The sequence below is a fragment of the Mytilus trossulus genome, chromosome 6, assembly GCF_036588685.1.
Source record: "Mytilus trossulus isolate FHL-02 chromosome 6, PNRI_Mtr1.1.1.hap1, whole genome shotgun sequence".
NCBI lineage: Eukaryota > Metazoa > Mollusca > Bivalvia > Mytilida > Mytilidae > Mytilus > Mytilus trossulus.
The window spans coordinates 13,267,858-13,293,793 of record NC_086378.1 but is presented as its reverse complement, the minus strand read 5'-3'; the positions used below and the strand labels follow the sequence as shown (position 1 = coordinate 13,293,793).

The window sequence follows — 25,936 nt, the reverse complement described above, 5'->3', positions numbered from 1 at the left end:
GGACTTTCTCACTGTGAAGCCCAAACGGTAGCATAAGTCTGTTTTAGCTCTTTGGTCGCGATGTTGTCCCTTTGACATATTTCCCATTTATATTCTCAATTTCAGATACAAGGTTAAATAAACAAGCAAAATGGATTATATTGGGGGCAATAATAACATAAAAAAAAATATCTGAAGTTTACATTCTATTGGGTTTTTTTTAATTACTTTGTTATAATCACTTGATCTTGTAACTAGGAAAATCATTATAATTAAATAGCATTTTGTGTTCTGACCCTATTGGCTATTCAATTAGTGTAATTGCAATTTCCCATTAATTTTAATATGATAACATGAATAAATTGAATCAGCCAAGTTCTAATTTATCTTTTAGTTATAATCAATTTACGTATTTCAATAAGTCTAAAGATACGAAGGTTATATAGTCGAAAGTCAAAAGTCGAAACTTACAACGCTAGGTGTTATTGATGAATATCAAAAACTTGTTTTTTAAACGTTTTATTTTGGTGTGTTTGTTTTGTTCATGTTTATATTTATCACCAAATAAATATAAATACATCAATATTAACAAAGAGTAAAGAATAAAGAATACTCACATCATATGGTTGTTTTTTGGACCTTAAAATATAACGTGATCTTTTTGAAGTGACCAACGAGATATATTTATGTGCTCTGTACGCGTAGTTTTGTTTATACGCGAAGTACCTATTGTAGGAACCGGGCAGTATATAAGAAACGGATCACGTGTTTTTCAGTTATCGAGATAAGGCGGTGACCACGTTGATTACTACTCAGTACAGTGTAGACATGTCCGATAACGAAAAGAATTCTAATAAAGATATTGATGAAGACACGGTTGAAGATACGATGAGAGAAGATGTGTCTAGTGCTGATCTTTTGTCACTAATGAAGACATACATGAACAACAAAATCGCCGGGCTCGAGAAGAATTTAAACGAATCGACCCATAGTTTGGCAAAAAAGGTAAAGAAGTTAGAAACCAACATTAAATTCAAAGGTAACAAGGTCCAGTTTCAGCATACGTAGATGTGTTGGACAATTTAAATTCCGCTATATCTTGTATTGAGGAGAACCATTCGAATAAAGCCATTTCTTACTTAGAAGATTCTAAAGAGCTACTAAACAAACGGAATAAGCAAATAAGGACCGCGGATAAGTCCAAAGGGTGTTGGCAGACGGTCAGTGAATACTTATCTGATGAGCTAGGTAGTGATTTGGAAGATGAGAAACGCATTTAGGGTCGCGGATACCAGGGCAGTAAAGAAAATCCGGGCAGCTAAGATTAGACCGTTGGTTTTCCCGTTTGAATGGTTTTACACTTGTAATGTTGGGGCCCTTTATAGCTTGTTGTTCGGTGTGAGCCAAGGCTCCGTGTTGAAGGCCGTACTTTAAACTATAATGGTTTACTTTCTAAATTGTTATTTGGATGGAGAGTTGTCTCAATGGCACTCACACCACATCTTCCTATATCTATTATAAACAGCAGTGGTAATGGTTTTCAACTCCAGATCTTTCGTGCAGGGGCATCTTTTTTATTGTAAATTGTATTTCTATAAATGTGAAATGGATTACACGACAAGAAAACGAGCAAGCAGATTATTTAAGTCGATTCGTTGATGTCGACGATTGAGGGACTTCAGATGATTTTTTTGAGTTTGAAGATAATTGACGGGGTCCTCAGGAAAATAGAAAACTGCTTAGATCTTATTCTTTATATTTAAATCTGGGTTCAGAAAGTATAGAAAGTATAGAAACAGTTTGACCATCCCTTTGGTATCTTTCGTCCCTCTTTTCTTTTACATATAATTACATTAGATGTATGTTTCATTATAATACGTTATTCTGATTGGCTAACTGCACATCACCTGTTATTCCGTAAGCAATTGCATTACAAAGTAAAACTTATCATTCATGATGACACGCGGTGCCACAATAAAGTGCACAGGTGAATGAAATAAAAACTTGATAAAAATCGTGTGTACATGATCATAGCTAAAAAATGTAATTATAAGTATCGAATGCTTCTTTTTGTAACTTTATAGGGTTGTAAAAGCGTTGACCGTGCGCACATTTTTAGTATGAAGCTTTTACACCCCAATAAATTTACAAAAAGAAGCATTCAATTCTTAAGTGACCAGCCTGAGGAAAATAACTTGTTAGTACCACCAGTAACACTGGCACCTAAAGTCATTAATCATTTAGTCAAATGTAGAGCTGTTGGAACTCTAATAGTTTCAAAGAGGTCCTCATCGCCGTTTTGACCGCTACTGTTTGAGGAAGGTTTACATTATAAACCATATGTTGAAGATGTTTTTGAGTTTTTTTAGGCAAATATAAAATTTGTCGCTTGACGGACTGTACATTCTATTTTTAATTTGCTAACGGTGATTTTAAAGGAACTGTTTTAGCAGTGAGATTAAATGCCTTAGATATATAATATTATATAGATATTTTACAGATTATTCATGTTTGTCACTGGTTTTTGTATTTGGTAATGATGATCACTGGACTGGAAATGATTTGGCATAGGAGTGTCACTGAACTTGCACTTGTTTATTGTGTTATGTTTTTCACTGGACATATAATTTGTTATGGTCACTGAACCAGCAGTATTTTAGTATTACTGTTTAATGACTATTTTCGTAACTTTCTTTATTACAGAAAATATTTACAACTGGTTTTGGAAAACAGTCACATTATTTCTTACCCACATTTGAAAATGCTTTTTCAAACACTTTCGTCAACAGTACTATATTCAAGGTCTAAAACTACAGTATCAAAATACGTTGGGTATTTCAAAAGATTTGTACTACGAACACGAACATATTCAGAGATAACTTCGATACTTCCGTGTAATGAAGTACATGTCAGTTTATATTTGCAACATGTAATAGATACGAGGCAACAAGAAGTTAGTTTCACAGGCAACATTTAGAATTTTGATAAAAGTAGAACACAGCCGCGATATCGTGGGTCCGTGACTGAATTAAAGTATAGAACTATGTGTAGGCCTGTATTTTAAGTATTAATTTTGTCATCTGATAAATTCATGCTGATGATTATATGCACAGTTCTCTCTTCTTTCAAAAACTTTCTGTTTGAACCCGTCGACTTAAACCAATCAGTTATTGGTAATATTAATTATTTGGAAAACAAAAGGGCATAATGGAGTTATTTTCAATCAAAACCATTGTCCTATATTAGTTATCAAAGGTACCAGGATTATAATTTAGTACGCCAGACGCGTGTTTCGTCCACATAAGACTCAGTGACGCTCATATCAAATATTTGTAAAGCCAAACGAGTAGAAACACGAGTTGTCTTCAGATGTCATATTTGAAAATAGATTTGAAAAAACAGAACTGATTACCACTCTATAATATAAATTACAATTTGGTTCTACATGAGCACAAGTTAATACACACACAAACGATTTTACCGTTTTCACTCCTATCATGTATGTAAAAGAGGGACGAAAGATACCAAAGGGACAGTCAAACTCATAAATCTAAAACAAACTGACAACGCCATGGCTAAAAATGAAAAAGACAAACAGAAAAACAATAGTACACATGACACAACATAGAAAACTAAAGAATAAACAACACGAACCCCACCAAAAACTAGGGGTGATCTCAGGTGCTCCGGAAGGGTAGGCAGATCCTGCTCCACATGCGGCACCCGTCGTGTTGCTTATGTGATTACAAATCCGGTAAATAGTCTAATTCGGTAGGTCAAATTCATGAAAGGGAAGGGGATTGTAGTTACGACGTAAGGAACATAAACTGTTCAAACTATCCGGAATATCTTTAAAAGTTGGATTACGTGTTCCACAGAAATAGATATGTACTAATTGTTTTGTAAATTTTTCGATTAAAAATCAATCAATTGCCCATTCGCATTATTGAAAGAACATAAAATGTAAGCTCGGGAGCACATGCTGATTTGTTTTGTATATCTGAAGATGCGGATGCGTCAACGTATATGATACGGTAAATACGTCTTTAAATGACCGACCTGTATAGATACTAAGTCTTGTTAGAGAAGATTGGCGTTTTGTACAGCATTTGACAAATAAAGGCAACAGTAGTATACCGCTGTTCAAAACTCATAAATCCATAGACAAAAAACAAAATCGGGGCAACAAACCAAAACCGAGGGAAACGCATTAAATATAAGAGGAGAACAACGACACAACACCGAAACGCAACAGCACACAGAAACGGACCAAGCAACAGACAATACACCACGATTAAAAATTGCAATCGCTGTTTATTTAAGGACAATTTAAATATATAGAAGATTGAACATACAACTGATCATTTATGATTGAAATTGTAACGCAAATTTGAAGAGGCATATAATTGTATGTCAAGTTCTCATTTGTTAAAGCGTCGAAGTAATTTAAGTTTCAAAGTGAATCACAAGTTAAGGAAAACCCATGGCATACTCTCATATTGGAAAATTCCGTAATGTAAACTTGAGAATGGATATGGAGAATATGTCAAAGAGACAACAACCCGACCAAACAACAGAAACCGTTTGGTAAAGAAATACGGTATCATTCATAAAACGGACTGAAACAACTGTAAGCTTAGAAGTTATTCCATCTCTTATGTATTTAGAAACGTTTAAGCAGTTTATATGACACGTTTGATTAAGTTTTTGTCGTTTTCATCAAGTACAACCTTATATTTTCTGGAGAAGGACACTTTATTCTTGTATGTCCCTCTTGCTTACGCTAACGCTCGGGTTAAGGGCACATTTTACGTCCCAGACTATGTCTTATTGTCCAACAAATCTATGGCTTTCATGAATTCTTGATTTTATACAAAAATATGATAAATGGATTGTATCTTAATTAACGGACTTTATACTTTACAGTATAGTACAAATATTAGGATTGGAATCTCATTTTGAATAACATTGTATAGCCACAGACAAACTTAAAAAGATCATGTGTGTGTGTCTATGAAAGATTTTAATGAAATTCTAAAGTAATTTAGGGTAACAAATCTGATTTAATAGTTTACTTATAAAAAGAGGCGTTCATTGAAATATAAAACAACACTTCACTACTGGCATAACGAGCGAGCTGATTCATTTTCGCACATTAAGAATGCCAAGAATCATCGTTGAAAAAGAACACTGTCAATAGGGAATGCCATATTGTCTCTTTTTCTTAAACTACTGCACGTATCTGTGTTTTAATAAATTAATGATACACTTGCTTTTTTGTTTTTTATAGATTTAAGTTTTGATATAAAATTATAAGTTATTTATTCTGAAAAGTTAATACTGTGTACAATTGTGAAATAATAAAGTCAAGAAGCAAATCAAATTTGTGACAGTCAGAACAATCTTTTTTGTTTTGTTTTGGTACATGCGTACTTGTTCAGGGCACATTCGGTCAATTTCTCCTAGCTAGTACTTAAAAAGTTAAGAAGATTTATACTAAATACAGAACAATTATATACAATGTTGGCTGGCACTCTCAATCTTCTGTCCTGCTAAAAAAAAAAGTTTTTTGTCAAATCATTATACTTCTTCCAGACAAGCCAGTTATGATGATTGATTTTCGTTGTTTTTATAGTCTTAGTAATTATTCTTCCAATGTTAACGTCATTACAATAAATTCCTTTTGTATTTTATCCTGAGCGTAGCATCGCTCGATACCTGATCGTCAGCAACACGTGGTAAGCCTTGATGGCATCGCTTCGTCTAATTTAGTTAGGATTTCTATTGATTTACATATATAGTTGTGATTTTAGTCAAAGAAATGGATTGCATTTTGATTTACCTATAATTGAAAATAAGTTTTGCAAAAGTTGTTTTATAAAAGAGAGTAAAATGGCGGAACCAGTAAAAGATAAAATTGAAATGAATAGTCTGTTAGTGTCACCTGATGATTCGTCGCCTATTAATGATCCTAAAACTTCTCTCCATCTTCCGAGCCCGGGAACTTCGTATGGCAGTACACTAAGTGTCGGACCAGAGGCTTCTACTGCAAATTTATTGAAAATAGATTTAGAAAAGAAAATAAACCGTCATACTGGAGAAGAAAGAGAAACATGGGGAAACCGGGCAGAGTTTTTACTTTCTTTAATTGGATATGCTGTTGGCCTAGGAAATGTATGGCGTTTTCCCTACCTTACTCAGAAAAATGGCGGTGGTAAGTACCTTTATATCAAAATTAAATTTAAATACATTTTTGCAAATATAATGGACAATTAAATCTTTCACGATAATGATAATTATTCGTGTCTGCCATTCATATCGGAGCACTCTCAGTTTTGTGTGCACCAATTTATGTGGGGGTCCTTGTACCTAAGTTTAGTGTTCTGGTTGGTTTTTTTTTAACACTTTGTTTGTTTTCTGGCTATTTTCACTTTTTTTGAAATGACACTTGTTTTTAGTTAGTTTTCAACCTATACGATTGAATGTTCCTTTTGTGTCGTTCATCTCTGTCTTTCATTTGTGTTGTGTCTATAGTGTTGCAGAAGTTTCTTCGTCTTATAGTTCATTGTTGCCAATTTGGTGTCCTGTCCCAAAAGGATGAACCATGCCGATTGTTGATTTTGAGTTAAAAACAAAATATTAAAGAATTTTCTCAAACTACAAGCAAGACAGATTTTTAATTTTATTGACAAATTAACAATAATTTCATTGCAAATACATGTAGCTGGAAAATGATTTTTTTTTATAATGAAACAGGATATTATGATATTGTATTATTGTTAAGTTATGCAGGATATTCATAAATTAGAAATTTTTTCCTTTGATTAGTACAAAAACGTTAAGCATGAACACTTCAATTTATCAAACAATCTAGAATAAATATCAATGACGTTCAATAAATGACGTGTAAAACTATTATAAGATGCAGTGATTAATTTGTATTTAAACAGACATACTTGGGAGCAACCAAAGCTTGTTTTTTATTTCATACGAATTAAATATATTATGATAATTGAGTACCAGTATAATTTCATTTGCCAGGGGTGAATAAGCATTGACCGAAACACATATGGTATCCGCGCGTCATATTAAAAATATGCACACGATCAACGCTTTACAACATTATAAAAAGAAGTACACACATAGAGACGCTATGTATTTTACATCGATATGAAACCAACCAAACGACAAAACACATCGAATCCTGAATAAACCGAAAACCTGTACACGTATAAACCAAACATGTTCTTAAGGTGGTACCTTACACTACAAGGAGATAACTCTGTAAAGTCAGCTAAACATTTTAGTTACGTTGTGTTGTAAAAAGAATATTAAGCTTCTCAATTATTAAAATTGGTGTTTGTCAAACTGCTATATAACCAGTGTAAGTTTTCTGCCAAAACAGTTGGTTCAAAAATTTTTTTTTTTAATGTTTTTGTTAAAGGGTCAAAGTAAATACTTCGACAAAATTTTATGAAAATTAAACGAGTCAAATTAATTTAAGTGAAAGAGTCGGGTAAGCACCGTCATATCATACGTTGTATGCTTTGTGAACCTGATAAAACCGAGTATCGCTATTTTGTGTATTTTTCCTTTGTTTTTTTTTTTGGTGCTAAATTTTAATATCATGCTACGCGCTTGAGATGGGAAATTATTACTAGAAACTAAGCAGGCACGTGGCGTTGCTAACGAAATTGACATGAAATTGACAACGTCGTCATAGGTAAAATAGCGATAAACAGATTATCATTGGTCATTTTAACTCGATTGTTCTAGCTTCTCGTCCCGACTCTAGCGAGAAAATCAATCTCGTTGAGATGATCAACGATAAATTATAAAAATCGACCAAAATCGAATAAAATTATAAGTCCCGAAGAGGTTCTGTTTAAACAGGTTTCACTGTATACCCATAAGATATCGAGAGAGCTATATATTGTCTTCAGTAACGGACAGCTCCTGTCATCGTCAACAAAAGAAGGGCGAAAGATACTATATTGACAGTCGAACTCATAAAACGAAAACAAACTGACAAAGCCATGGCTAATTATGAAAAAGATAAACCGAAACATAATAGTTCACATGACACAACATAGAGGATCATAGAAAAGTAAAGATAAAGCAACACGAACCCCACCAAAAAACTGATGGGGATCTCATTTGCTCCTCAAGTGTAAGCTGATCAATAGTTCTCCTTTCTAGACAGTTACTGTTTACACTGATACAAATTAATGTCTTGATAGGAGATTTGTCGTATGATAACAGGTAACGTAGAATCTATATTTGTATACTTCCTTTTCAATTCATACTTTCCTTTAACTTATACATATATGTATATAATGTTTTGTTCTTTTTTTTTCTTTTCTGTATGATGTATTGTAAAATTATTATATTGATTTATGTATACCTTCAACCCATATGGGTACAATTGTGCATTTATATTCTATAAAGTTCAACTATATGATTTGTTTAGTAATTAATGTTGGGATAACTCTCAAAAATGAACATTAGTTAGGTCATCAAAATGTCTGGTTTAAATTCCCTCTCATTTCGCTATAATTGTAGCGTCTCGAAAAATAGTGACCATCCCTGATGACGTTCCAAATAGTTAATGAAATCTGTTTATTGATAAACGAAGAGAAAGATAGAGTGTTTCTACCATACAGGTTTCTGGTTCTATTTTTTACTTTTTCACCCTGTTAATAAACTTCATATCATATTCTTCTAATATCAAATCGGCCTCATAACACTTAATGCCTATTATCGTAATTATATCATACATTCCTCATATTATCACTTTATTACTTTGTGTATGATGTAATGTGTATTTACTAATGTTTTATAGTAATCATTGTATTATGATGTTTATGTATCTTGGGCCCTTGATTGGTATAATATACATTTATTTCCCGTGCCTGAGGGAAATATGAAAATGTGTTCACCGAAGAAATATCATATTTCACAAGGGTATCGCCCGTGGGAAATATGACTTTTCGAGTAAACCACTGCTTTTACCTTTTTTTTTACTTCTGAATATACAATTTACATAATTGTTTTTATGTATACACAATGATAATCAGTATCGATTTTTTAAGTAAATTAATTCTTTATTTTTTCTATTTGTTTTTTTAGATTTTAAATAATTTTAATTATAAAAAAATGTCTAATGTCTCTTGTCTAATGTCATCGTCATAAATCAATCAGAAAAAGATATATCACCGTCGTACCTCACCCATTGCGATATTTCCAATCATCCTTTAAATCTTGTGTATCTGTTCCGGACCATATGAGTATTTGGACCATACGCGTATGGTCATGACCATATGCGTATACTCATATGGTCCGACCATACGCGTATGGTCCGACCGTACGCGTATGTTCGGACCATATGAGTATAATACTCGTTTGGTTATTAACGGGCCGGACCATATGAGTATTTGGACCATATAGGTATATATATTTTTTCAAATTACATTATAAACGTTTCAATAATACAAAAACTTTTTCTAAAAAACAGTGATGGTTTAAAACATGACATTTTTTTTAATTTTATATTCCAAAAAACTACGTAAAAAAATAATATTGATGCCATAGTTAGTTTTCATCGCTAGTTACATTCGTGCATATAGGTTTGGATGAAACTCACTAGCTCCCACACGGTATCATAGCTTTTTTGCACGATCTTTTTCATTTACACATTTTGTTTGCGAGTGAAAAACAAGCCTTTTTTGCAGCTGCGTACAGTGATACCGAGGTCTTTGGCAATTCTGATGTCTACGGTGTTTTTAAGAAGCTCTAGATCTCAAATATCGTAAAATGACTGCAATTATTATACACCATCTTCACAACACAACTTAAATAAACTAATAGTATACTACTTTCCAGTGACTTCTTATGTAACAGTTCATTAAGAAATTTTTGGAATTTGATTTTTTAGTCGACATATTGCCATTTTCTCGAAATAAAAAATCGGTAATGACCATCGGTATAAAATGTGTTTACTTTAAATTTGACAATTAAGTAAATTTAACTATGTTAAACTTCTTATTTTTATTTAGCTTATCTTTTTATTATAATATAATGATAAAATTACCTATATGATAGCGTATTTTGAATGAACGGTCATACCATATGAAGTGTTTAGAAGTATTAAAAGTTAACTATAACAGAGTGTTAATTACCCCGACCATACGCGTATGGTCCGACCATACGCGTATGGTCGGACCATATGAGTATATACCCATATGGTCATGACCATACGCGTATGGTCCAAATACTCATATGGTCCGGAACATATCTAAATATCTTTTCAGCAAACCTTACATTTCCAATATTAAAATTGAAGTGCCACAAGAGAAAACATGTTATGTCAGACTCGGTGTTATGATATAATCTTTGTTACTCGGATTTACTTATGGATTACATTTTTGGGAAAATCCGAATCATATACATTATATATCTCAATGCAAAACCTTCATATTGCTTCAATCATATTATATATACAGTCGGTGACTATCAACAGATTATTTCGCATGTGTTACCTAATGTGTCAGGCATCTTATCTGAAGATGAAAATGTATACTAAAATATATGTACGATCCATGACTGACATATAAACCTTGATGGAATAGCACCTTATCGATATACTTCACATGTGAAAAGTGACCTATATTAGCCGTACGTCTGAGTAAAGACTATTATATAATTCGTGCTCATTCCTGTAAATTACCAATGTCACAAAATTTCTGTTAATATGTGTCAGTCAGAACCGATTGTTCGATGACGTCGTTTACGCCAATGCAATTGAGCGTGTGTAACTCATCCATAGATAACAACTCAATATTGATATATACCATCAGGTAGATAGAGACAAATTCATACCTGATCCCCCTTAGTATCGCCTAGTCCTACCATCTCAGTTATTCACGAAATAAATACTGTTCAAGATGTTCTTTATTAGATTAATATTAGACAGATGTATGATGTTTTAGAGATACATGTATGTATGTCAATAATGTGAACGTTTTAAAGGATAAATAATTAAAATGTTATAATCAGATGGATTATATTTCATTTAAACAAATTGAACAGTGTTGGAAGCTATGACGAAGTACATATGGGCGTTTTAATGTTGTTCGTTGACAATTACATCCGGGGGTTTCTATTATGAAAATTTATTGCATGTCACGAGTTTTCAATTCAAATCTGTGTAAATTGAAATGAATTTCCACGTGGTGCCGGAATCATTCATATTGTTTCCTTATCGCAAAATTAACCTTTTTAAAATCTTGTTACGATTTTAAAAGAAAGATAAATGCCGTTTAAAATAGGAATTTTATTAGCAACTTCTAACATTGAGTGACGTAAAACGCAATTATCATGGTTTAAAATGTTATTTTCTGTGATTTACCGGTTAAATTATTTTGAAATGACGTTGCGAATCGTAAATTAATTAAATGCTTTATTTAGGCAAATCAGTGATTTTCCAGATTATTAAAAAAAATAAAAACACAAAGTTGGTTAGAGATATAATATAAGTATCATTGTGGATTAAAGTACATATTTCTATTCACGTATTTAAGAATATTATAGTATCAGTAAAACAGATCTGTTTTTATCAGTCTTTATTTTTTCTGATTGTAGGTGGATTTTTTCGTACTAAAAGGCCAACGAAATCCTTGGCCCCACCCTACGTTTAACAAAGGCAACAGACGTTTACAATTGTTCAATTGTCATAAGTTGATAAAGCAAAAGCAAATCTGTAGTAAAAATAAAACCAAACACATCACCATAAGAAGAAAATGGTCCGTAACTTATAGGTGTCAATGTTTATAACGAATCTCTAGACTCGGGAACTTTCTTCAGACTCAGGAATGAGGTTAAAGGTTTTCTATGCTAAAATGAGTTATAAATTATGAAAAATTGGACCAAAATTGACTCTTCTATGCAAAGGGATCATAAACTTCTTAGTAATTTATATTGGCAACTATCAAAAAAATTATATTGAAATGAATGTGAAATTAATATTCCTAACCTCAATCGCACATTTTAGCTTCGTAATAGTGAATCATCCATTCATTATTGATTGAATGCTTCGATTAACTGTTAGTTGCACATACCGCATGCCTCATATATTAAATTGCATGTCGGAATTGACAACGATTGAAAAAAACACTTTAAATTAAAAGCTTTTATGTCACCTTTCCAATTGTGAACTTTCTATTTCTATGTAGCATCATTCCAACAGCGCCAGTAAACGGAGTATTCATGAGTATATTTTCCAGTTAATACAATATACAATAGCTTGCGTTTCCTATTTCCTATCATCGAATTAGAGTTTCTTTGACAGAGGGTTACTGCAAACCAGCAAGGTATTACACCAAGAGTTCTGAATAGTGAAGTTGATATCATCCCTTCGTTACTATATAACGGACGGTTTCATAAATATGTTTCCCATAATTGAATTTCTATTTCACAGATGATAGCTGATATCCTCCGAATGTCGTAACTACAATTCTGTCCCAATTTCCGAAAGAAACATATCGAGTTTGACTTAAACTATCACTGGTTTTGTACTAACATGAGCAACACAAGAGTAGTGACACCTATGGAGCAGAATTTGCCGTCCGGAGCACCCGGTGTGTTTCATGTTGCTCAGTCTTTAGCTTGTTATTTTGTGTTTTATGTACTATTGTTTGTCTGTTTCACCTTTTCTTTTCTTAGCCACGACGTTGGGAGTTGATTTTTTTTAATGATGAGTGTAAAAAATTTCTCTGATATGTTAAAATTAGTCAATCTCTTTTTTATTTTTTGTTGTTTTGGGGAATTTTTATTAATTTCATTATAATTTTTATCATAAATGCAAGATTAAAGAATTACAGAGATCACGTGTGTTATGAATAAAATTAACGGTACCAATTTTCTTGCACCGATGAAGTGAGCACACAATGACAGCATTGCATTTTAGTCAAACATATTATCATTAAAGCAATCTTTTTTAAAAATAATAGCTAGCAAACCTATTATGTAATACTGACAGCAGCACTAAACAAACATTCTGTAATAATTTCATTCACAAAGCACTAATATGCAAATTATTGATGTGGAAAAAGTGTAAAAGAAACAAGAGTGAACAATTTAAATTAATTTCATAAAAATAGACACAAACATATCACTATACGGCATTCAACAATAAACAACCACTATCACCGTGACAAATAATAAATCATCTACACAAGTTGTGAATGAATTTCAATGAGGAAATTTCAATGACAAACCAACATTAAATGATATTTAGGACAGACAGCTAGATACCATAAACATACTACGTATACACAAGCCAGAGTATGAGCTTGATTTGCTATATGATATAAAAACTAAACTGACGAAAAAAGGTCATTTATTCAAAATCATAAAATGCAAAAAATACATTTTGCAAATAAAACATTTGACATAAAAGTTCATATTTAATATGAAATAATAATACATAATTACTACGAAATTACATCAACTAATATCATGTCAATTGAATAAATGACAAAGAATAGCAAAGGTGGGGAGAAAAACCTGCCCCATAAATAAACCTATATATACATATCTACTTCAAAAGATAATATAAAGGGCGGTATGTGGATGGGAACTTTGAACAAATTATTTATAAGAATCACAAGTTAACACATCAAATGCTGATTATAAAAGAAAGTGACCACAATGCACTTACACGTGAACTCGTGCTGACCCGCAATGCCATTGACCAATAAGAAAGATGATATCCGGTCATGCATTGATCATAAAACAAATTTCTCTGCACGTGAAAACAAGTTATCTAATTTCAACAATTTATCGTTTAATTAAGTAGGACACTCTGACCCTTTGACCAGACTAGAGACATTATACATTTACAGTAATAATAGCTCACTCTTTTATTTCAGTCGGTTAGTAATAACCAATTAAACAAAATTATCTTCTCTGCTGTCTTAAACTATTCTATTCCGCTTAATTTTCAATTAGCAAATAAAACTGGTTTTAGACAAATCCCTACAAAAGGACATACATATGCGTATGCCGCTGAATAACATTAGTTTTTCTTTATTAATCAGTCTTCAACTATAGTAATCATTCTTAAACTATGATTGATGCAGGAACACATAATACAATTTAAATCATCATGTGTATGTCCATTTTGCAAAGAACCTCGTCATAGCAATAGGTATTCTTCGCACTTATTAGGTCTTTCCACTTTTCTGTGGAAAGACCTATTGTTTTTCTTCTGATTTTTTTTTCTTCCGCCTAATTTTGTTCTTGCGATAAACATTTGTTTCGCAATATGTCGCTTTGATATTTGGTATATGATATCCAACAGTTTATGCGCTTTTGAAATTTACCCTGTGTTACCGAATACTTTTCTTTGTAGGAGTTATCTCCCGAACACTGTTTTCCTTGTGTTCACAACTCCTTCGCAACCATAAAAGATATCGACAAATTTATTTTACAAAATTGCTCATTATATCCTTTGCATAATTTGTCCTATTTTGACGGAAGCAATATGACCGCTCCATATGAGAGTTATTTCCCCTTATGCATCTGATATAAGTGATATGCATTTCTATCTTATAAACCATGAGTGATAGAGACCTAGGACCTTTTGATTTGAGGTCCTTGGTCCAAAAGAATGAAAATTAGGTCAAGGTCAAAATTTTTTACTTATATCCAGAGACGGTATAAGATATCAACTAATTATTTTTACTAAATTGTTAGTTGCGACATGTAGTAACACCTTAATTTTTATTGCAAGTGTACGTTGAAGGTAAAAGGGAGTTTTCTCCCCTCTTGTGTTAAAAAATACGCGTTTGGTGATATAACTCATTAACCAAATATAATTAAGACCTATGGTCTTTTGATTTGAGGTCCTTAGTTCATGACCTTGAAATTGATCTCAAGGTCATAACTTAATTTGACGTTCTAGATTTTGACCTTTGCTTTTATTTTATATGATTACATGATAAATCCATGAAACTTTTGGAAAAAGGTATCAAACTATTTAACCTTGAAAAAAAAACCGGAAGTGACCTTGTGTAAACCGGAAGTAGCTATATAAAAGTATATAGAACCTGATATTTTTGGAATCAGTGTCAAGTAAATATTCAAATATAATCGTAAGTAACATTTGTCAAACCGGAAGTAACAAATTATTTCCCTTGGAAACCATATATTTTTGGAATCGGAGTACTAGAAGCTATCATTTGACGATTGAAATGACATTTTAAACTTAGTTTCACAATGTTCATATCAAAATACATTGTTTTGTTGGAAAGACCTTCAATTGTTCTCTGAACAATTGGTTTTTAATTCAACTAATTATTGTCCATTTTTAAAATGGGCATATTTGATAACTCATCAGATAGTTTTTTTCGTAAGACACTATAAAAACATCGCCGAAATGGAACCTGCCATGAAAAACACGAAGTGTACCGCACGTCAAAAATTATCTGTTTTTACTACCGTAGCACGTGACATCACACAACGTATTTGGTATCACAGACTTTTCATCGTTTATTTGTCTTTTTTGCCATTGTATTATAGTTTAATTTTTTGACGCAATGCCATTATTTTTTTTTTGTGTGCCTTTGAAATCTCTTATGTTTATGTACATATACATGTAGTACACAACAGAACTGTCATACGTTGTATACAGGAAACCTATTTTATGAGTCTAATGTAGACGAAACGCGCGTCTGGCGTACTAAATTATAATCCTGGTACCTTTGAATACTATTTACACCACTGGGTAGATGCTTCTCCTGGTGGACGTTTCGTCCCCGAGGTTATCACTAGCCCAGTAGTCAACACTTCGGTGTTGACATGAAAATCAATAATGTGGTCGTCATTTTGTTTTTAAATTTCCTGTTAAAAAAAGTTGAAATTTTTCGAACAACTAAGGATTTTCTTATTCCCGGCATAGATTTTCTTAGCCGTATTTGGCACAACTTTTTGGAAATTTGGATCCTCAATGCTCTTCAACTTTGTAATTGTTTGGCTTTATAATTTTTTATAAATATTGAGCGTCACTGACGAGTCTTATGTAGACGAAACGCGCGTCTGGCGTACCAAATTATAATCCCGGTACATTTGATAACTATTATGATGTATGAGCTGTTAATTCGACGGGATGTCAATGCTTCCTTATCCAATTACCCAACTATATTGTTTGAATTCATTCATTGTGTGCCATTGTCTTCGCAATCTGCAAAATAAACTTCATTACCGGCATGTTTACATTAATGATGAGGTCAATTCAAAGCCTTGATTGTAAAACGTTTTCTAGTATTTTCTATAACAACTAGATTTTTTTTAATAGTTTTGCTATTAGAATTTTAGCTCTTAAATTAAATTATGAAGCTCTTTATACCTTTTATATGGCTGCATTGAGTATTTTCTCTCATATTTACACGTTTGAACATTTCTCGTATATGTTTATTTTCCACAAACGTTTCCTATTTTCATATTATCAAAGGCGTTTTGATTAAGTTATAGTCAGGATTGTTCTTTACACAGCCTTGGCATCAGGTGTGCGATAAATACTGCTTTATATCATGTTATAAAAACAAACCTCATTAGATTTTCTATGATACGTTATATAGACAGATTATTTTCAAAGACTGTTCCGTCGTTTATAAAAAAAAAACTATATATAGATCTTTTATTTCAAACACGATACATTATACATGCTGTAAACATCGTGTTTCCTGAGCTTTCCGTTTGATTCAGTGTCAAGAAATTTCTTTTTGTTGCGAAGACGTTTCATTTCACTGTGATTCATTTGATATTTTTTAAACAAAAATTACGTTGTGTATGTTTGCGAAATTCTTCATTTCTGACAGTGAAAATGAATGTTTTATTTGATTACTACCTTAAATTATACGACAAAGAACCATATACCTGAAATGAACCAAATATCAATACAGTTGAAACATCTCTGTCAACACGTTTATTACAAATCAATGTACCTCTAACAAACGAAAGAAGATATTTGTGACTTTAGAATTATTCCTAACTATTTTTCATGACACCAATCATTCAATCAGATACTAGTTTAATTTTTATCTAATTGACCCTGGGTTTTTTACATGTGCATATTAAGTTAACAGTATGATTGCATGCGCATGCAATATGTAATATTTGTTTTTAATTAAACATTAATATCTATTTCAATGGTCAAACTTTTGCTACGAGATATATCGCAACTTTGATAATTCTTGATTGAATTCTTTTATTAGGCGATGTGAGAGAGAAAGAAAAACACGGCATGCTTGGTTTACTTAAATTAATATCTAAATAACAAAATAACAAAATGATTGACAATGGTACAACAATCCACGAAACAAAGTGTTTGTAAGCAATTATGAGTTACCTAACTGCCTTCATCAATTCATAAAACCCTAAACCAGTACTGAGAGTCAACTATAAACAAGAAAAAAAAATATAAAGACAATCTACATGTAAGACACACTTGAAATATTTATCTCACCACGTTAAGATGCTTGGTGTGATGAATTAAAAGCATAATGAGAACAGATCTATCTGTGAAATTCACAAACATGTTGTTCTGATATTATCATGGCTTGTGTTTACTATAAAGCTATATATCCCGAATTTATCTTAAATATTATTTTAAACATGCACGTTATCCATCAAAATCGCTATTCTCCAAAGCATATTTGACATTTTAATCATTGAATCCTGTATTCTGGTGTACATAATTATTCCCATGTGTATGTTCAATTTCTATCTTAAAATCAATTTGAATTGAATGCTACGTTTACAAAATAAATATCATTTTATCTCAAACCGAATTCCTTCACAACTAATGTTTGGTGAAAGATTTTCGTAGTTTGGATGTAAAGATAGAATTCAATTAATGTGTATATTTCTATATTTATTTCAAGCCAAAATAATTTACGCTGTAGAATTCCGCCATGATAGTTTATAAGTACATGTAAACTTTTAAATTCGTTTGCAGCACATATAGACATTGTACAGACACACGAATAAAAATCTCCTAACCAACATTCTTTCTTACTCCAACCCTGAGCAATCTTTCATCTATTTCTTCCTTTCTATGTCATAGGATAAACAATGAAGTAGCAATAAAACAAGCTTTAATAGGTTATTGAAGATGATACCAGGCTTACAATTTTTAAAATAACTCTTATTTGATAGATCCTGACTGGACCGTCAAATTCAAAGTTACATTAAGCTAGAGTTTTGCTTTTCAATTTTGTTTCACCATCGTATTGAATGTTTCTGAAATAAAAACCAAAATCTTATTGAAAGTAATTTTTTTGATAAGCAAAGAATAAAGCGTGATTCGCAAAGTTATTTACTCTATGGTAAATATTCGTATATACATCATTCATTTTCAATATGTATAAAAATCTGTAATTCTTTTTTACATATGCAAATACAGACAAGTAATGAAGAAGCAGGAAAAATAAACCACTCTTTTATTTAACATATATCTTCGTTGTCATGAACAAAAAGTTGTTAGGTAGTACAATGTACGTATCAACCTATACAGAAATATCTAAAACAAAATGTTACATAACTTTGTATGCAGCAATAAAGTTCCACACAAACATCTCCAGTTATCGCATGTTACATGTACACGAATTATAATTCTATCCCTTTTGAAAGACCATTCTGTTTATATGGGTCTCTAAAACAAGATTTTACAAGTAGGTTGAAATATTTTAATATTTGGCCATGGTTTTCTTTTTCTCTCGATATGACTCTCTCTGCCAAACATTGCTGAATCCATAAATATTATAAGAACACATAAAAGTTCAATATGAATAGGATATTGTTGTTTAGTTGTCATTAAGAATCTAAAAGCTTTTAAGTGAATATCAATGTTGTACCTTGGGAACACTTATACCATTGACAGGTCTATCAGAATCAATAGAGTTCTTACTTTTTCTAGTCTATATCAAATCCCATTTGTCCTAATGAGTAAAATGATATTACTTTGTGTTGATTAATTACTACAACAAAGTGCTGTCAAGTACAATGAAAAAGAGTATGTTTTGTCATATTGGAGGTGTAAGAAATACATTGCCTTGTCGGCAAAAAGTAGTTCGTGTGTAACCAAAAAAGGGAAAATTATCATTCTGTCTCATAAAAAGTTTAAGTTTCTCATTTCATATTCATTAGTTTTCTGTTTTCTATTTTAAGTTAAAACGTTTGTTGTAACATTTCTTGTGAGAAAGAATGATGAATTTACAGATTAACCATATGAATTATGTAATATATTGCTTAGGTCACTGGTGTGCCTTATTTTGATGAAACGCGTGTCTTGCGTACTAAATTATAATCCTGATACCTTTGATAACTATTAGGAGAATCAGAATATTTGTTATCATATTCACTTTTCAGAAACTCTTTGTTTAAATAGAATATTTCCGGTCGAATTTGACATCCCAAATACATTTCTTCACTTTAATAGCAAAACGTTTTCAATCAAATCGATCAAATCATGTATCTGTACTTGTCATATCTTCTAGTAAGTTTGACAAGCCTCTTCGAAGTGGCATTAGCTACACGATATAATTTTTCTTTTGTTCTGTTCTGTCATTTACGAAACATGCGAAAGTGAAATAGTAAGATAAAGGCAACAGAAGCATACCGCTGTTCGAAGATCATAAATAGATTGAGACAACAAAAAGTGCGGATTATAAATGATAATTCGCTTTTCACATCAAGATTGTTTCAATTTTGAACTATGCGCTTCTAAATGAACATTTCGACCTCATTAAATTCTTTGATTGACGGCGTCGATCCACAAATAAAGTCATTCCCATACAGATCTGAACGATGTTTGATATATAATTCTAAACTATGGTATGAAATCAAACAGACATAAGAAATCCAACTGCATTTCTATTTATTTTATCTAAATCTGTATTCATCCTATGGCATCTTTCGCCTCTTTGTGTTAACAGTGGGTTATATGACCGTCAGCTGTCTTGAAATTCATTCCGATGGTTAACTAAATGGCGTCTATACTAAAACACACAATAATACTGGTACATGTCACCGGGCCCAACCATTGATAATTGTTTGTTTTACACTTTTGATGAGGGATTATATGTGTTTGTATGTTATACATCAAATATAAGGACCTGGGCTTTTATTTTATGTCATGATATGCATAAAATTACTGCAGTTAAGATTAATTCCGAACGGCCGGTTTAACCTTTATGTCCTAACAAAAACTAATAATGTGAATATATAAATATTAAAAGTTTTATGCACTTTTGCAGTTTTATGCATTTCAGTCCAGATTATTGATAACTATTTGATCAGATATGCATTGAAGTGTAACATATATCTAATTATCCACACAATCAGGAAATTTAATTCTTGGAATATTCGAATTCACTTTGTATCAAACGTTTATACGATTTTTTAATTGCTGTCATGCCACAGTGTACTGCTGTTGTTATGATTGAGTAATGTTTCGAAATAGAGTTTAACTACAAAAAGGTAAAACGTTCTCGTTGCTAACAGATTTGCATTCCAAAAGGGAGACTGTAGTTGAGGTCAACGTTAGATTTATATCTTGTTCTGTATATCATTTTTTCAATTTTGTTTTTATCCAAGACTGTATTGCATTTGGTCTCGATCATACATATACATTTTTTCAATTTTTCATTTTTGTTTTTCAATTTTGTTTTTATCCAAGACTGTATTGCATTTGGTCTCGATCATACATATACATTTTTTCAAAAGAACGTGCCATGTGCACTTGTTGATATCGTGCAGGAAATGCTCAGTTCATGCTCACAAAAAGGTTTAATTTTTGTTCTATTTTCATTGAATATCATGCAAAATTTCAAATGAATACAAATGGTAAACACAGCAACCTACATTCACTTTTGAAAGATTATGTAGTATGTACATTTTCGACTTATACAAAATATTCAAAGAAGAGAGACTTTATTTGTTGATAAGCTTTTGTTTTATTTTGTAGACAATTACCTCACATAATTTCATGTTTGGAATTAAATGTAGGAAAATAATTAAATAATGTTTAAGTAAAATTGACGAGTGCAGTTTAAATTGTACCATATCTGCGAACTAAAAACAGTGTGATCGTTTGATTATAATAGCTGTAGTTTCGCACAATGTATATCAAGACTAATAAATTATCTATTTTAAACAATACTTTGTTTCCGAACAAGCATTTGTACAAGCTTTTAAACAGCGGTTTTCTTCTGTTTCACTTATTTAGACAGTCATCTATAAAGTTGTAAGATTTGCATTCAATCCTTTGTTATTCAACTTGTTTGTTGATATTTAAGTTCAAGCTATTTGTATAAAAGCAAAATTATTGATCGCCCTTGACTATATTTTTGCTGAATGGGGATCTCCTAAAAACAGATAGAACCTTTTTTATTTCATGAACTTGTCAACTACGTAAATTTATTATTAATTGTAAACCATTTTCAATACCAGTGAAACTTTGATGTACACCAACCATACTTCATATCAATTAAGGATACCTGTAGTTGTTATCTATGATTAAACCAAGGTTATACCATGATCGACTAGTGTTAAATAGAACCACGAAGAATATTAAAGAATTTCAATGAACATCAATAATTTACTTTAAGAGTGAGAATCTTCTAAGAACATTGCATGTTTATAAGAATCGATCATATTCACCTTTGTAAAATCTCTATCTTTTAATTTTGAGTTAATGTTACAGAAGGTGAAAAATTATGTTCGGTTTGATGTTTTTATTATTACTGCTTTTGTAATATTTACATTTCCACCTCTGGTCGATGGCACTGCTGGTGGACGTTTCGTCCCCGGGGGTAAATCTCCCTCTTGTATCGTCAGCCTCTCACATAGTATGATGTTGAATATTGTCTTCATTACAGCACATTTCAGTCAGTATGTAGCTAATGGTAATATCTATGGTTAGCTTGCTTGATAGCTGAACCGTGAAGTCATTGTTAGGTAAGGTAAACTTCCCTCCTGTAATAGAAGACAAGCCCAACAGATAAAAAAATCTATCTCCCTGTAGGACTAAGCTACTTTAAAAGGAGGGTAGTATACCTTACCTAACAATGACTGCACGGTTCAGCTAACAAGCAAGCTAACCAAATATATTAGATATTACCATTAGCTACATACTGACTGAAATGTGATATGATATTAATTTTGTTTTGAATACACCGAAACAAATCCAATATGTAGAGCTCTACAGCTATGAATTATTTTTGTCGATCCTTATCTTTTGACTTTACACAATTCTATGCAACACTATTTATCACTTGTTTGCACTTCATTCATTGGATGCATATAAGAATATATATACGAGTCTAAATTGAAAACTACGTTCAAACCTATGATTGCGTTGGATAAAAACCGCAATTTTTATACGTGTGCATTGTTAAAAGGATCAGTTTAAAGAACATGATTTGATCCTTAAATTTACCGACTGTGTCCAGTTTACGATTGAGACATTTTGACTAATTGTCACATGGCTGGCGATGTTGTTTAAAAGGAAAATTTAACCTTTCGACGGACCAAATCACTTTACGTTTGGTCTTCGTGCAAGTTCTTCCGTATTGTTCTTTTGTTTCTTGATTTTATCTTGTTTATTTTTTACTGGATTTATGAGATTTGATCATCGATATATAAAGTCAACAGTAGTTTTCCGCTGGTCAATAGTCATATATCGATTGACGAATCAGGGTCACAAACTACAATCGAGAGAAACACATCAACTACAAAACTTAGTGTAAAACAACGGAATAACATAAACACTGATCTGCTAGAAAAAAAAATCGCGACTATTCGATTGCAACTGCCATATTCCTGATCAGGTACTGGACATTTTATGAACAATTGGGGTTCCTTACCAGATTCAATTTATAAGCAGATACATTGCCATATCATTTTATCATTACCTGAATCGGAGAGAAGCTAACAGGTTGTTCGTCTGATTGAGGATTCGTACGCTTCATGAACCCAAGCCTCATCAAGTATTATTTTTCAACAAACTCTATCCTTGATTGATGCTGTTTGTACTCCTCAATCTTGTCCTATGACATAGTGTTTAGATTTTAATGCAATGTTCACCGTTCGTCCTGATACGAAATACTTTGTCATACAGTACGAGGTGTCTGTTATTTTTTCTTTTACATGATCCACAGTAGGACGTATATTATTCAGCTAACCAGTGACATTTAACAGTGTAGTTGTACATTTAGCAGTGAAGTTTTTACATGCATTTGGTTAAATACCAAAAGAAAGGATATATTATATATGGAATACTGGTCTCATGTCTGTGTGTAAAGGTAGAATATTTTTTTAAGTCGATGTCTTACAAAAACAGATGTATGAATTTAGTCACACACTCAACTGTCGTGTCCATACTGATCAATTTAAGCGTAATACAGATATTCTGTGCATTCTCATGATTACTTTTTTAAGCAAGAACAATAGGAAAGCTGAGTCAGTTGGAATTGATGGTTATTGATTGCATTGATTTCCTATAAAACTATATTAATACACGGTTTTAATGACGCAGCAAATATTTACTTTTACCTGCAGAATTTCACTTTTCCTGTTTATAGTATTCCGTGATTTACGTCTTTTAACGTCTACCTTGATATCATTTTCCGAACTCTAATTAGAGTTTTTTTTAGCAATATTCAGCTCATAGGTCAACAACATAATGGACTTTATTAATCAAATCATCATTCACTTTTTTCTTTAATAAATTACACACAGATAGAAAGACAAAAAGCATGCCCTAGAATATAGAAAAAGAGTTGATTATGATTAAGGCAGTGTAATTGTTATCAATAGATATAGCAAACATAGAATCTCTCACAAATCTTCTTCCACCCAATTTCCTGTAAAATAAGCTGTGTTACAGAAATTAAAACAATCTTAAAGACTTTCATTACTACGTATTACCACAACCAGAAGACGGGAGCTAGTAACAGTTATTTAGGCATATGAATTGCATTAAAAGAACATTTCTATCATTTTCATAGGGTTATTTTATTCATAAATGAATATGGTTTGGTTGTTTTAGTGCACACTTGTTATATTTGATAGCACTCTGACGTCATCAACATATCAATGGTATTTACTGGGTTTTTTTATTATAAAAAAATTACCATAGTTAATGCATTTGCATGTCGTTTATGTATTTGTTTCATTGTTATTAATTTACTGGTCCATTCAATATCATTCACCAATCTCGAGTTGCTTATTTGAATGTGTAACACCGGGTACTCGTTGTCATTAGGTGTGAACAACGCCTTCGAACAGTTTGTTCACAGGGAAGTTGCTTAGGTCCCTGGCTTTATTTAGTCTACGCCGGAACTCTATTCGACATTATTCCACCATCTAGTACTGTGTACGGATTTGCCGACGACCATACTGCTAATAAACGTTTCGTGCCAACATTAACGAATGAGATGGATGTAATTCGTGACTTACAGGACTGCGCTGTTCATATAAACACCTGGATGAACAGTAACAAACAAAAAATGAACAATGCGAAAACAGAGTTTATTCTCTTTGGCAGTAGACACCAACTGTATAAATGTCAGACAAAAGAAATAATCATTTGTGGAGATGTTATAAAATCAAAAACAGGTATACGGTACTTAGAAGCTTTTCTGGATGAGACTCTAAACTTCAAAGACCATATTACTAAAAAATGTAAGACAGCAATGATGAACTACTACAAAATAAAGTGCATAAAATCCTATCTATCGAAAGAAGCAACTGAAACTTTGGTTATATCACATTTAGATTATTGCAATGTTATACTTTTTGGAATTTCACAAACTGATTTATATAAATTGCAACGTATACAGAATATGTGTGCCAAACTTGTGTTAAACCGTTCTAAGTATGATAGTGTCAAGCAGGCATTGTTTGACTTACACTGGCTTCCGATCAAAGCCAGAATTACATTCTAAATCTTAACATATATGTACAACTGTCACGTAGGTAATGCACCGTCATAATTGATCAATTTGTTAAATCCTCAAGTGTCGAAACGTTCATTAAGGTCGCCAGAGTCATCTATTGGTTGTTATGCAGTCCCATATAACAAAAAGATAACTTTTTTCAGATAGAAGCTTTAGTACTATTGGGCCAAAATTTTGGAATGAACTAGGTACAAATGTAAGAAACTCTGAATTTTTGGATACTTTTAAATGTCGGTTGAAAACTTTGTATTTCGAAAATTATTTTGAACTTTTCTGACTTTTTTCTTGTATATCACAGTATACATTTTCAATTTTTGGTATATTACATACATATTGTATTTTTGTATTTTATATGTCATTTATGTACAACGCCATTGAATACATATTGTATATGTAGAAATAGGCGTTTAATTAAGTTTTCATGTTTCATGTTTCAGGTTCTAACTTTGACGTAATAACATAGCAATAAAATCGGAAAGTACACTAAGTCGAGCTTATCCTATTGTCACTAGATCACACTAATGATAAGACGAATACATATGATTACTGACTTTGCTAGATTATCAACCACATGTACTTTTGGAATTGGACACTTTGTCGTGATATACTCTAACAGTGGATAAGGGCGTTATCAATAAGTTGAGATAAATTAATAGTCAGTTGAAAACACTTAACGTTTTAAGATAATTAATTATTATAAAAAAGAGCAGTAAAAGTTATACCCAGAATGCATCAACCTGAAGAGTTTGATGGATTGATTGATTGGTGTATGTTTAATGCCATTTTCAGCAATATTTTGCCATTTGCTGACGGTTCTAAAAAGTAAGAAACTCAGTGTTAATTTGCTTTCTGGTCCTTTTCAAAGTTATTGCATTGTGGTAATATCAAACATAATAACATTGGTTTGTGATTGGTTGAATTACAATAAACTAACAAAT

At 31.9% G+C, this 25,936-nt stretch overlaps 1 protein-coding gene across 3 annotated transcripts in view; it reads left to right on the top strand.

Annotated features, from left to right (window-relative positions):
* Positions 1-5,687: 5,687 nt before the first annotated feature.
* LOC134720822 (sodium- and chloride-dependent transporter XTRP3-like) overlaps positions 5,688-25,936 on the top strand; it is a 39,313-nt gene continuing 19,064 nt past the window's right edge. For all 3 annotated transcript variants that reach the window (XM_063583354.1, XM_063583353.1, XM_063583352.1), the window contains exon 1: positions 5,688-6,193. In XM_063583354.1, coding sequence (XP_063439424.1) covers positions 5,872-6,193 — 322 coding nt within the window. In that variant the 5' untranslated portion in view covers positions 5,688-5,871. The remainder of the gene's footprint in view (positions 6,194-25,936) is intronic.